Source organism: Trachypithecus francoisi, unplaced genomic scaffold (assembly GCF_009764315.1).
Source record: "Trachypithecus francoisi isolate TF-2019V2 unplaced genomic scaffold, Tfra_2.0 Lachesis_group3, whole genome shotgun sequence".
Lineage (NCBI taxonomy): Eukaryota > Metazoa > Chordata > Mammalia > Primates > Cercopithecidae > Trachypithecus > Trachypithecus francoisi.
The window spans coordinates 148,505,075-148,518,905 of record NW_022681468.1 but is presented as its reverse complement, the minus strand read 5'-3'; the positions used below and the strand labels follow the sequence as shown (position 1 = coordinate 148,518,905).

General features: G+C 44.2%; 1 protein-coding gene across 1 annotated transcript in view; it reads right to left on the bottom strand.

Moving 5' to 3' along the window:
• CHP1 (calcineurin like EF-hand protein 1) overlaps positions 1–13,831 on the bottom strand; it is a 58,405-nt gene that overhangs the window by 25,299 nt on the left and 19,275 nt on the right. Inside the window, exon 3 of the mRNA XM_033190463.1 lies at positions 3,301–3,381. Within this exon, the coding sequence (XP_033046354.1) occupies positions 3,301–3,381 (81 nt within the window). The remainder of the gene's footprint in view (positions 1–3,300; positions 3,382–13,831) is intronic.

Below are 13,831 nucleotides of genomic sequence, written 5' to 3'. Positions count from 1 at the left end.
TAGTCTGCCGGGCGCGGTGGCTCAAGCCTGTAATCCCAGCACTTTGGGAGGCCGAGACGGGCGGATCACGAGGTCAGGAGATCGAGACCATCCTGGCTAACACGGTGAAACCCCGTCTCTACTAAAAATACAAAAACTAGCCGGGCGAGGTGGCGGGCGCCTGTAGTCCCAGCTACTCGGGAGGCTGAGGCAGGAGAATGGCGTAAACCCGGGAGGCGGAGCTTGCAGTGAGCTGAGATCTGGCCACTGCACTCCAGTCCGGGCGACAGAGCGAGACTCCGCCTCAAAAAAAAAAAAAAAAAAAAAAAAAGATTCCTCCTAGTCAACGTGATTTGATTCCCATCTTTACATGAACTAACTGCCCGACCTCATTCGCCTTCTGACTTTCACTCACATTTACTGAAGGCCCAATCCTCTCAACTAGCAAATTCCTTTGCTCTCAATTTAGAGTTCTAAAATTTCCTCCAGGCATTTTATCTGACAGTGTCCTCATTGACAGTCTCATTAAAAACTGGCACCCATATAATATTTTGAAGTCCTGTGGGTCATAGACTATCCATATGAACTAGGAATAGATTGTTTAGGAAATTACTTAAAACAAGCTTATATGTAAGCTTTATTGATGAAAAGGTACCTAATCAAATCAGTAAATATTTACTCACTACTCTGAAAGCAGCGTATTAGGTAGTGACGCATATCAAAAGACTAGTTTCACACTAGAAAACCCCACATTAAGAACAATCTACTTTACAAAGTGTGTGTGTTATGAGAACTATATGTTTATTCAGTATCACAAAAGTAAAATAAAGGCTGGGGAAATGTTCCAGATTAAAGGAGGCTAAAGGGACATGACAACTGACCCAGATTAGATCCTGTACCGGAGGTGGGGAAGTGCTAGAAAACAGATTATTGGATGACAAAATTGGAATATGAATATAAATTAGAATAAACTAGATAATATGTTAATACAACAGAGTAAGAGATTAGATAAGAGGATTGTATCAATGTAAGTTTACTGAAGTAGATAACTATACTATGGATATGTAAAAGAATGTCCCTATTCTTTTTTTTTTTTTGAGGCGGAGTCTCGCTCTGTTGCCCAGACTGGAGTGCAGTGGCCGGATCTTAGCTCACTGCAAGCTCCGCCTCCCGGGTTTACACCATTCTCCTGCCTCAGCCTCCCGAGTAGCTGGGACTACAGGCGCCCGCCATCTCGCCCGGCTAGTTTTTGTATTTTTAGTAGAGACGGGGTTTCACCGTGTTAGCCAGGATGGTCTCGATCTCCTGACCTCGTGATCCGCCCGTCTCGGCCTCCCAAAGTGCTGGGATTACAGGCTTGAGCCACCGCGCCCGGCCAAGAATGTCCCTATTCTTAGCAAACACACACTGGTGCATTCAGAGGTAAAGGGTCATAACTATGCAACTTACCCTGAAATAGTTCAGAAATACAATTATGTGAACACGCATACACAAAAAAATTACGTAAGTATATATATGTGTATATACCTACATGTATATATGTGTATGTAACATAGTGTGTGTGTAGGTAGGAAGAGAGGGGAAAGAGAGAGGGAAAAAGTGTCTGCAAGAGAGGATATGTAGAGCAAGCACAGGTACACAAGCTGTGCTGTTCAATATTGCAGTCACTTTTCACATCTGGTTATGTGCACTGGAAACATGGTCAGTCTGACCTGATATGTGTTTAAGTGTAAACTACACACTGGATTTCAAAGACTTATTATGAAAAAATGTAGGCTGGGCGTGGTGGTGCACACCAGTAATCCCAGCACTTTGGGAGGCTGAGGCAGGCAGATCACCTGAGGTCAGGAGCTCAAGACCAGCCTGGCCAACATGGTGAAACCCCGTCTCTACTAAAAATACAAAAATTAGCCGGGTATGGTGGCATGTGGCTGTAATCCCAGCTACCTTGGAGGCTGAGGCTGGAGAATCGCTTGAACCTGGGAGGTGGAGGTTGCAGTGAGCCAAGATGGCACCACTGCACTCCAACGTGGGCACCGTGCAAGACTCTGTCTCAAAACAAAACAAAACAAAACAAAAAAAGTAAAGTATCTCAGTCATTTTTAATATTGATTATATATTGAAATTATATGTGTGTTTGTGTGTGTGTGTGTGTGTGTATATATATATATACTTTTTTTTTTTTTTTTTTTTGAGACAGAGTCTCACTCTGTCGCCCAGGCTGGAGTGCAGCAGCGCGATCTCGGCTCACTGCAAGCTCCGCCTCCTAGGTTCATGCCATTCTCCTGCCTTAGCCTCCTGAGTAGCTGGGACTACAAGCACCCGCCACCATGCCCGGCTAATTTTTTGTGTTTTTAGTTAAGACGGGGTTTCACCGTGTTAGTCAGGATGGTCTCAATCTCCTGACCTCATGATCCGCCTGCCTCGGCCTCCCAAAGTGCTGGCATTACAGGCGTGAGCCACCATGCTTGGCCTGAAATAGTATTTTTAATATATCAAATACAATATATATTAGCAAAGTTAACTTATTTTTACCTTTTTTTTTTTTTTTTTGAGACGTAGTCTTGCTCCATCACCCAGGCTAGAGGGCAGTGACACGATCTCAGCTCACTGCAAGCTCCGCCTCCCAGGTTCACGCCATTCTCCTGCCTCAGTCTCCTGAGTAGCTGGGACTACAGGCGCCCACCACTACACCTGGCTAATTTTTTGTATTTTTAGTAGAGACGGGATTTCACCATGTTAGCCCGGATGGTCTCGATCTCCTGACCTCGTGATCCGCCCGCCTTGGCCTCCCAAAGTGCTGGGATTACAGGCGTGAGCCACCACGCCAGGCCAACTTATTTTTACTTTTAAATGTGGTTACTAGAAAATGTAAAATTACGTGTGTGGTTTGCATTATATTTTAATGGGTTACTACTAAGAGAGAGAGCACACAAATGAGGCAAAATGTTAACAATATAACAATAGATGCATCAGGGCAATAGATACACAAGTATTCTTTGAATTACTTTTAACTTTTGCAACTTTCTTGTAAATTTGAAATTACTTCCAAATAAACACTTTTTAAAAGTCTAGTTTTACATCAATGATAAGCATAAAGACAGAATTTTGAAGATAGGCTCATATATCGATTTGAAGTTTAAAACACACAGGAGGGTAGAATAGAAGAGATATTCTAGAAATGACAAAATTAGAAATGCCCAATATAATCAAGGGGTATCACAGTCTGAGATGGCACAATCAATATCACTATTCCAGATTAGCAAATAATTTAGGTTGTGATAGCCTCAGGAAGGAAGTCCAACAACTGTACTGACTCACCCCTCTGGAAAGAAGGCATTGATGATCCGGTCCCCCAGTGGGTTGATGGCAAGTTCTGGAATCCTCTGGAAATCTTCCCGGCTGCCAAGAGAATCACCTTGAGTTAGATAGAGATCATTGCCCTTAGCATGAACTCCTTAAGTCAGGAGGTAACAGGGTGTAACCTAGCAAGAATATTACCTCCTGGAATTTACTTCTGTGGCAAATTATACCAAATAACTGCAAAGAATAGCACTTTAATAGCTGCCAAGGGTTTCTTGCAACAACTCAGTAGTGGAAGGAGCCAGATTTGACTATGCCACATTCCAGTGAATTCAGCACACAGGTTACATCAATAAGCCAACTGATGGACAAATACTAATCTGTCCCTTAGTAAATGATTCCTTGAACATTAGCATTTCGTACCTAGTTATTAAGTTTGGAAAGTGAACAGCAAATGAAAGTATCAAATACTGCAGAACTTGAATAGGAGGACAAACACTTAGAGGGGTCTCCATATCCTTGTTAAGATTTTTAGGCACTTACAAAATGCAAGGAATTCTTAGGTGCTATTTACATGCAAGCAAAGAATGTTGGCAACCAATTGATTCCTTGTTCTGACTCTGGCTTTTTCTCCATTTCCATTTTCTGTGGACTAGGACTACAGAAGTATTTAACCCTCAAACATGACATGAGCAGTCATCCTCACATGACTCAGGTGAGGTTATACCAAAGCAAATATTGTCAGCTACCATTCATTGCATACACATCACGTGCTGCTCTGTTTACATACATTATCTCATTTCTTCATGCCCATGTTTTATGTATACCCTTTTAGAGCTGAGGAAATTGAGTCAGGAAGATAAAGTAACTTACCCAAAGCCACACTACTCCTAAGTAGCAGAACTGTGATTTAAATCTAAGTCTGTAAGTCAAAGTATGTGTTATTTTTCTAAAAACCACATTTTTTTCCTATATTGAACTTTTTTTTGAGACAGAGTCTTGCTCAGTCGCCCAAGCTGGAATGCAACGGCATGGTCTTGGCTCGCTGCCACCTCCACTTCCCAGGTTCAAGCAATTTTCCTGCCTCAGTCTCCCAAGTAGCTGGGATTACAGGCACCTGCAATCATACCTGGCTAGTTTTTTGTACACTTAGTAGAGACGCAGTTTCACCATGTTGGCCAGGCTGGTCTTGAACTCCTGATCTCAGGTGATCTGCCGGCCTCGGCCTCCCAAAGTGCTGGGTGGGATTACAGGCGTGAGCCACAGTGCCCAGCCCTAATACTGAACCTTTTCAATGAACGTTACTCTCCCCAAGAATTTTCTTTTTTTTTTTGAGATGGAGTTTCGCTCTTGTTGCCCAAGCTAGAGCGCAGTGGCGTGATCTCTCTACTCACTGCAATCTCCACCTCCTGGGTTCAAGCGATTCTACTGCTTCAGTCTCCCAAGTAGCTGGCATTACAGGCGGGCGCCACAACACCCGGGTAATTTTTGTATTTTTAGTAGAGGTGGGGTTTCACCGTCTTGGCCAGGCTGGTCTTGAACTCCTGACCTCAGGTGATCCACCCGCCTTAGCCTCCCAAAGTCCTGGGATTACAGGCGTGAACCACCGCGCCCAGCCCCCAAATTTTTCAGTAAGTACTTTTTAAAAACTTTCTTTGGTTGTTTCCTGGGCCAAGAACACAAAGCTGTCTACAACTTACCTGTGCTGTAGTCTTCAAAATTATCAATGTCATGGAGGACAAAGAAAAGCAGAGGATTGTTCCAGATCAAGGGGGGCTAAAGAGACATACAACAAAACCTAACACATGATCCTGGACTAGGAAAACACCTGCTATAAAGGACATTACTGGGTAATACGTGAAAATGAAGCATGAACCATATAAAATATGAAATATTACATAATGGTACTGTTTCAAAATGTAATTTTCTTGAGTTCGATCTGAGAATGTCCTTTTTATAGGAAATAAACAGTGAAATATGTGACAATTGGTGAATCTGGATATCAGAGTAAAAGTTATCTTGTATTGTTCTTGTAACTTTTCTTCAAGTTTAAAATTATTTCCAGATAAAAAGTTAAAAAAAAAAAAAAGATTATAAACTTGAATAGATTTTACTCCTGCCTTCAAGAAGTTTACTTGCAGAAAGATAAAATGTATATCTCCACCCTCTTTGTAATATATGCTAGCAAAGACGGAAGATAATAAAATACTTCTACTGTACCCAGGAGACTTCACACTCTTTTCTTCTTGTGGTTTAACGTTTACATGGTGCTTAATTAATTCAGCAAGCTCATCTCCACCACATTTGGTGACACAGGTAGAAACTGACCTAGTGGACTGAACACAAAGCTCTGGAACAATCATCCTGGATTCTAGTCTTTCTTGACCATTTAGGGTAACAATTTTGTATCAATGAATAAACCAGAAGAAGTTGTTCATAAGATAACTGGATTGCGGCTGGGCGCAGTGGCTCAAGCCTGTAATCCCAGCACTTTGGGAGGCTGAGACGGGTGGATCACGAGGTCAGGAGATCGAGACCATCCTGGCTAACACGGTGAAACCCCGTCTCTACTAAAAAATACAAAAACTAGCCGGGCGAGGTGGCGGGCGCCTGTAGTCCCAGCTACTCGGGAGGCTGAGGCAGGAGAATGGCGTAAACCGGGAGGCGGAGCTTGCAGTGAGCTGAGATCCGGCCACTGCACTCCAGCCTGGGCGATAGAGCGAGACTCCGTCTCAAAAAAAAAAAAAAAAAAAAGATAACTGGATTGCTTAAGATGATGAAAGAGAAAATTACCGAGGTCCTGATTATTTAATTCAACAAACATGTACAAAGCTTTTATTACATAATTTGTTCTGTAATACAAAGTCTACACTATCATCAAAATGTAGCTCCTCTTGCCTGACAGAGGTCAAGAAACAATAACTACTCCCTTTTAAAGTAAGATTAAGGCTGATTTGAATTGCATGGCTACATACCTCAGTTTAATGTCTAACAAGCTTAAGAAACTTTAGCTGAGAAGAGGCAGTTTAAAAACCAAGTCTAGTATCAAGTGGTGATGCACAACCTAGCCTGAACTTCAGTCTCAATAAGGAAGTGTACACTTGGCCTTCTGATGTCAATAAGAACCTGTCCTTTGATACTATCTAACTCTAGTCTTAGAATTTAGATTGTATACATAATGTAGTTCCAGTCACTCAGATCAAGGAGAATTAAAGTATTGCTAGAAGTATTAAAAAGAAAGAGGGCTGCGCATGGCAGCTCAGCCTATAATCCCAGCACTTTTGGAGGCTAAGGCGGAAGAACTGCTTAAGGCTAGCAGTTCCAGACCAGACTGGGCAACAGACCAAGACCACATCTCTAAAAAATTAAAAAAAACAAAAATTAGCCGGGCATGGTGGCACGTGCCTGTAGTCCCAGCTACTTGGGAAGCTGAAGCAGGAGGACTATTTGAGCCTAGAAGGTCAAGGTTGCAAGGAGCGATGATAACATCACTGCCTTCTAGCCTGGGTGACAAAGAGTGAGACCCTGTTTCAAAAGAGAAAAAAACAAAACAAAACAGAAAGCGTATAAAAAATAATTTGTCAACTGTTAAATAAACAATATACAAACAAATTATTATTACTGGTTGCTTTATAGTAGAATGGAGATCTGGGCAGTTCCTCTAAAACTTAGCTTCTCAAATTTGCCCATCAACATAAACCTAATAGAAAAAAATAAATACTCCAAAGTGACCTAAACACCACAAGCATAAGATCCATCTGAAAATAGATTTGTGTGGATTCACTGAAAAACATACCAACATTTCCTCATGGTATACCTAGGAAAACCTTCTTTGAAGATTTTTTGAGAAAAAGACAGTATCACTGGTAGTAGTCAATTCTGAGAACAGAGCCATGTACAATGGCATTCTTTGTGGCCAAGAAATTTCCAATGGGGAGTGGTTTTCCAGACATTCAAGGGCATAGGGATGCTCAGAAAAACCAGAGTTTTGAGACTGTTAGTAACCAGACATGCCATTCCTCTACACTGCTCGCCTTCACTACACAAGTCCCTTCTCTTACAGAGATTCAGCCTCACAGGTAACTTCTATCTCAAGCACCCACAGGTTGTTGCTTTAGTTGACTTGTACATAATGAGGAGATTAAAATCTGTTAATAGGACATACCCACTGGAAAACACATTCAATTATAAAACACAGCTTTCTAGGCTGGGCACGGTGGCTCACGCCTGTAATTCCAGCACTTTGGGAGGTGGAGCGGGTGGATCATGAGGTCAGAAGTTCAAGACCAGCCTGGCCAAAATGGTGAAACCCCGTCTCTACTAAAAATACAAAAATCAGATGGACATGGTGGCGGGTGCCTGTAATCCCAGCTACTCGGGAGGCCAAGGCAGAGAATTGCTTGAACCCGGGAGGCGGAGGTTGCAGTCAACCAAGACAGCACCACTGCACTCCAGCCTGGGTAACAGAGTGAGACTCTGTCTCAAAAAAAAAAAAGAAAACACAGCTTTCCATATTTAAGTAGTATGAGAGGTTAATCATATGGTACAACATATTTATTAACACTGAAATGACAAAAATTTCCATTAGCTAAAGCATTTAATCCGTATTTTTAAATTCAATGGATAAGATGGCCAGGTGTAGTGGTTCACGCCTGTAATCCCAGCACTTTGGGAGGCCAAGGCAGGCAGATCGCCTGAGGTCAGGAGTTTGAGACCAGCCTAACCAATATGGAAGAAACCCTGTCTCTATTAAATATACAAAATTAGCCAGGCGTTGTGGCGCATGCCTATAATCCCAGCTACTAGGGAAGCTGAGGCAGGAGAATCGAATGAATCTGAGAGGCGGAGGTTGCAGTGAGCTGAGATCGCGCCACTGCACTCCGGCCTGGGCAATAAGAGCGAAACCCCATCTCAAAAATAAATAAATAAATAATAAAGAGGAGGAGAATAAATAATTTTTAAAATAGGAACAAAATCCAGGTGAGGCCTCTTACAAAAAAAAAAAAAAAAGGAACAGAAGCAAACTCCCTAACTAAAGGATCCATTTTTAGTCTAAGAAGGTTCACCTAATGCTGAAGAATGAATAATAAAGAATACTTCACAATAAGATATATATAGATGAAATTTCAGAATATCAAGAGGAGATATTTAAGACTTTCTTTTTTTTTTTTGAGATGGAGTCTCGCTCTGTCATGAAGCTGGAGTGCAGTGGCACAATCTTGGCTCACTGCAACCTCTGCCTCCCAGGTTCAAGCGATTCTCCTGCCTCAGCCTCCAGAGTAGCTGGAACTATAGGCATGCACCACCACGCCCAGGTAATTTTTGTAATTTTAGTAGAGACGGGTTTCACCATATTGGCCAGGATGGTCTCGATCTCTTGATCTTGTGATCCACCCACCTCGGCCTCCCAAAGTGCTAGGATTACAGACATGAGCCACCATGCCTGGCCCAGGGGATATTTTTAAAGCAAACTTTATCGAAGTATAACAAACAGAAAAGGCCAGGCGCGGTGGCTCAAGCCTGTAATCCCAGCACTTTGGGAGGCCGAGACGGGCGGATCACGAGGTCAGGAGATCGAAACCATCCTGGCTAACACGGTGAAACCCCGTCTCTACTAAAAAAAATACAAAAAAAAACTAGCCGGGCGAGCTGGCGGGCGCCTGTAGTCCCAGCTACTCCGGAGGCTGAGGCAAGAGAATGGCGGGAACCCAGGAGGCGGAGTTTACAGTGAGCTGAGATCCGGACACTGCACTCCAGCCCAGGTAACAGAGCCAGACTCCGTCTCAAAAAAAAAAAAAAAAAAACCAAACAGAAAAGTAGACAAATCAAAAGCATTTGGCATACATTTTCACCAAGGGAAGACTCTATCCAGCCTCCAGATGAAGAAACTGATTATTACCAATACCCGGAAGCTTCCCTTATGCTCCTTTTGTCTTTACCTGCTCCCCTCCCCAAAGGGTAATCGTTATTCTGCCTTGTAACTCCACAGATTACATCAGAACAGAGAGTATTTAAAGAAGATAAACCATCTTTGTGTTCAGATACCGACCAGGCTCTTCCTTTAACTTGACCTGCAAAAGACCACTTTAGGACCCCTGGGGTCCCCAACATCTGGGTTGCAGACCAGTACCAGTCTGTGGCCAGTTAAGAACCGGGTTACACAGCAGGAGTGAACAGAGTGCAACTGAGCATTATCACCTGAGCACCGCCTCCTGTCAGATCAGTGGTGGCACCAGATTCTCATAGGAACACAAACCCTATTGTGAACCGCGCCTGTGAGGGATCTACATTGAGCGCTCCTTATGAGAATCTAATGCCTGCTTCTCTGAGGTAGAACAGTTTCATCCTGAAACTATCCCGCCTATCCCCAGGAGAAAAATTATTTTCCATAAAACTGGTCCCTGGTCCCAAAAAGGCTGGGGATCGCTGCCAGCTGCTTTTTTTTTTTTTTTTTTAATTAGAGACAGGGTCTCCCTGTGTTGCCCAGGCTGGTCTCAGACTCCTGGGCTCAAGCAATCCTCCTGCCTCGGCCTCCTGAAGTGCTAAGATTACAGGCAAGAGCCACTGCACCCGGCCTAAGCTGCCTTTTTAGAAAAAACAATTTCTATGGCAGTGGTAGAAATATCTCACCCAAAATAATGGCATCGGAAGAAAGTAAGGTTTATAAGGTTATAGTACATCTCTATATTCTGTGAAATATCAATCTGAAGAGACGGTCCATGTAAAAAGGCAGACAGGGAAATTGCAAATCAATCTGGCGAACACTGTTTACAACACTACTCCCTTGTTCCCTATTCACCCGAATATATTAAAGATGTGGTGAAATCTCGTAATTAGGAAGCCTATTTAACCTTGTTGACCAAGCTTTTCACAAATTTTAGTCAATAACTTTTTGCTTTCTTTTTTTTTTTTTTAAAAAACACAACACCTATTGATAGACCAAGGAATGATTGTTCTATAAAACATACTTTGGAGTGCGTCTCCGAAAGCACTCTGAAGAAGCTGCATTCTAACCAAAGCCTTCCAGAGATTCTGCTTTATGTCCCACTGGAGCTGATCACTACAAAGGAATGCAGAATGCCCCAGACTATACACTGTAGCCTCTCACTCTGCAGAATTTGGCTTCAGGCCCCAGACATGGAGCACCTTGGAAGAGGAAAAAAAAAAAAAAAAATTGTTGAAGGGAAAAATCTTTATCCTAATAACTATAACTGCCTTCTTAAGAAGGTGAAGGCGAGGCCGGGCGTGGTGGCTCACGCCTGTAATCCTAACACTTTGGGAGGCGAAGGCGGGTGGATCCCGAGGTCAGGAGATGGAGACCATCCTGGCTAACACAGTGAAACTCCGTCTCTACTAAAAATACAAAAAAATTAGCCAGGTGTGGTGGCAGGCACCTGTAGTCCCAGCTACTCGGGAGGCTGAGGCAGGAGAATGGCATGAACCCAGGAGGCAGAGCTTGCAGTGAGCCGAGATCGCGCCACTGCACTCCAGCCTGGGCGACAGAGCGAGACTCCGTCTCAAAAAAAAAAAAGAGGGTGAAGGCCAGGTACAGTGGCCCACACCTGTAGTCCCAGCACTTTGGGAGACTGAGACAGGCGGATGGTTTGAGCTCAGGAGTTTGAGACTAGTCACGGGGAACATGGTGAGACCTGCTCTCTACAAAAAATATAAAAGGTAGCCGGGCAGAGTGACACGTGCCTGTAGTCCCAGCTACTCAGGAGGCTGAGGTGGGAGGCTACAGTGAGCCATGATAGCAACACTGCAATCCAGCCTGGGCAACAGAGTGAGACCCTGTCTCAAAAACAAAAACCAAAAAAAGAAGGTGGAGGCTGTTCCAGGTAACAAAAGATTGGAAGCCACTTATATTCAGATGAGCACCCTGATGGGTCCTGGAAAGATCAAGACTGGCCTTAAGCTGAGTTTGGCAACAAAGGCTGGAGAGAACTGGATCACTCTCTAACAGAGAAGAGTTCTGAGCTAGGTCAACTCATTTCTAAGGCTAGAGGGGGTAGAAGAGGAGAGGGTTGAGAGAAGGGGGAAGACAATTTAATCGGATGGCCACAGGCTAAGATGATCATTGTCAGGAGGCACAGTCAGAGTGAAATGCCACTGGTGAGTGGGTCCGACAAAACAATTTACATAAAATGCATTACTTGTTTACTATGTGGCACATTATGTGGTACAACTGGATAATTTATTCTAGGTATTCAAGGTAGCTTGGTGCTTCTCTCATTTATTTTTATTTTTTGTAGAGACGGGGTTTCACTATTTTGCCCAGGCTGGTCTTGGGACTCCTGGCTTCAAGGAATCCTCTCACCGCAGCCTCCCAAAACGCTGGGATTACAGGCATGAGTCTCCTCGCCCAACCTTTCTTATATTTCAATCCACACCATGATAGAGATCAAAGAACAGGTTTATGACCTAGAGCTTTCAGGCTAGGTACAGTGGCTTATGCCTGTAATCCCAGTACTTTGGGAGGTCATGGCGGGAGGACTGATGGAGCCCAGGAGTTTGAGACCAGCCTGGGCAACAAGGTGAGACCCTGTCTCCACAAGAAATGAAAATAAAAGTAATGGGAGAAGCACTAAGTTACCTTGAATACCTAGAAGAAACTACTCCATTGTACCACATAATGTGCACTTTTTTGCTTTTTTGCTAAAAGGAAAAAGGAAAAAAAAAATCAGCCAGGCATAGTGGTGCACGCCTGTAGTTCCAGCTACTTGGGCGGCTGAGGTGGGAGAACTGCCTGAGCCCAGGAGGTTGAAGCTGCAGTGAGCTGTGATGATGCCATTACACTCCAGCCTTGGAGACAGAGTGAGACCCTGTCTCTTACAAAAAAAAAAAAAAAAAAATTGCCAGATTGGAGAACAGTGTCTGGCACATCATAGATACTCAGTAAATACCTGCCAAATGAGTAAGCTAGTCTGCTGGCTTTCCACAGGCTGTGAAATGGTATCTTAAGGGTTGAGCAAATCTTACCTAGATATTTATTTATTTATTTATTTATTTATTTTATTTTATTTTATTTATTTTCTTTGAGATGGAGTCTCGCTCTGTTGCCCAGGCTGGAGTGCAGTGGCACGATCTTGGCTCACTGCAACCTCCACCTCCCAGGTTTAAGCGATTCTCCTGCCTCTCAGCTTCCCAAGCAGCTGGGATTACAGGCATGCGCCACCACACCCGATTAATTTTTGTATTTTGAGTAGAGACAGGGTTTCACCATATTGGCCAGCCTGGTCTCGAACTTCTGACCTCAGGTGATCTGCCCATCTCAGCCTCCCAAACTGCTGGGATTACAGGAATGGGCCACCACAACTGGCCAGATTTATTTAATTTTTTTATTTTAAAGACAGGATCTCACTGTGTTGCCCAGGGTGCAGGGCAGTGGCGCAATCTTGGTTCACTACAATCTTCACCTCCCAGGTTCAAGCGATTTTCCTGCCTCAACCTCTCAAGTACCTGGAATTACAGGAATGTGCCATCACACCCGGCTAATTTTTGTATTTTTAGTAAAGATGGGGTTTTACCATGTTGGCCAGGCTGGTCTCGAACTCCTGGCCTCAAGTAATCCAACTGCCTCGGCCTCCCAAAGTGCTGGATTACAGCCAGGTGTAAGCTATCACGCTTGGCCCTTACTTAGATTTTAAGGAGCAGGCAATACCGACGCCTGGCAAGTTTTCAACCTTTCTTTTCTTCTTTTTTTTTTTTTTTTTGAGATGGAGTCTTGCTCTGTCACCCAGGCTGGAGTGCAGTGGCGCGATTCGGCTCACTGCAAGCTTCGCCTCCCAGGTTCACGCCATTCTCCTGCCTCAGCCTCCCGAGTAGCTGGGACTACAGGTGCCCACCACCATGCTCAGCTAATTTTTTGTATTTTTGGTAGATACGGGGTTTCACCGTGTTAGCCAGGATGGTCTCAATCTCCGGACCTCGTGATCCGCCCGCCTTGGCATCTCTAAGTGCTGGGATTATAGGCGTGAGCCACCGCGCCCGGCCAGTTTTCAACCTTTCTAAGAAGAAATAGCTCATTTTGGCCAGGCATGGTGGCTTACACCTTTAATCCCAGCACTTTGGGAGGCCGAGGCAGGTGGATCACGAGGTCACGAGTTTGAGACCAGCCTGGCCAAGACGGTGAAACCCCATTTCTACAAAAATACAAAAATTAGCAGGGCATGGTGGCACGTGCCTGTAATCCCAGATACTCGGGAGGCTGAGGCAGGAGAATCACTTGAACCCGGGAAGCAGAGGTTGCAGTGAGCCGGGATGGCGCCACTGCACTCCAGCCTGGGCAACAGAGCACAACAAGAGCAAAACTCCGTCTTAAAAAAAAAGCAGGCCGGGCGCGGTGGCTCAAGCCTGTAATCCCAGCACTTTGGGAGGCCGAGACGGGCGGATCACGAGGTCAGGAGATCAAGACCATCCTGGCTAATACGGCGAAACCCTGTCTCTACTAAAAAATACAAAAAAAAAAAAACTAGCCGGGCGACGAGGTGGGCGCCTGTAGTCCCAGCTACTCGGGAGGCTGAGACAGGAGAATGGCGTGAACCCGGGA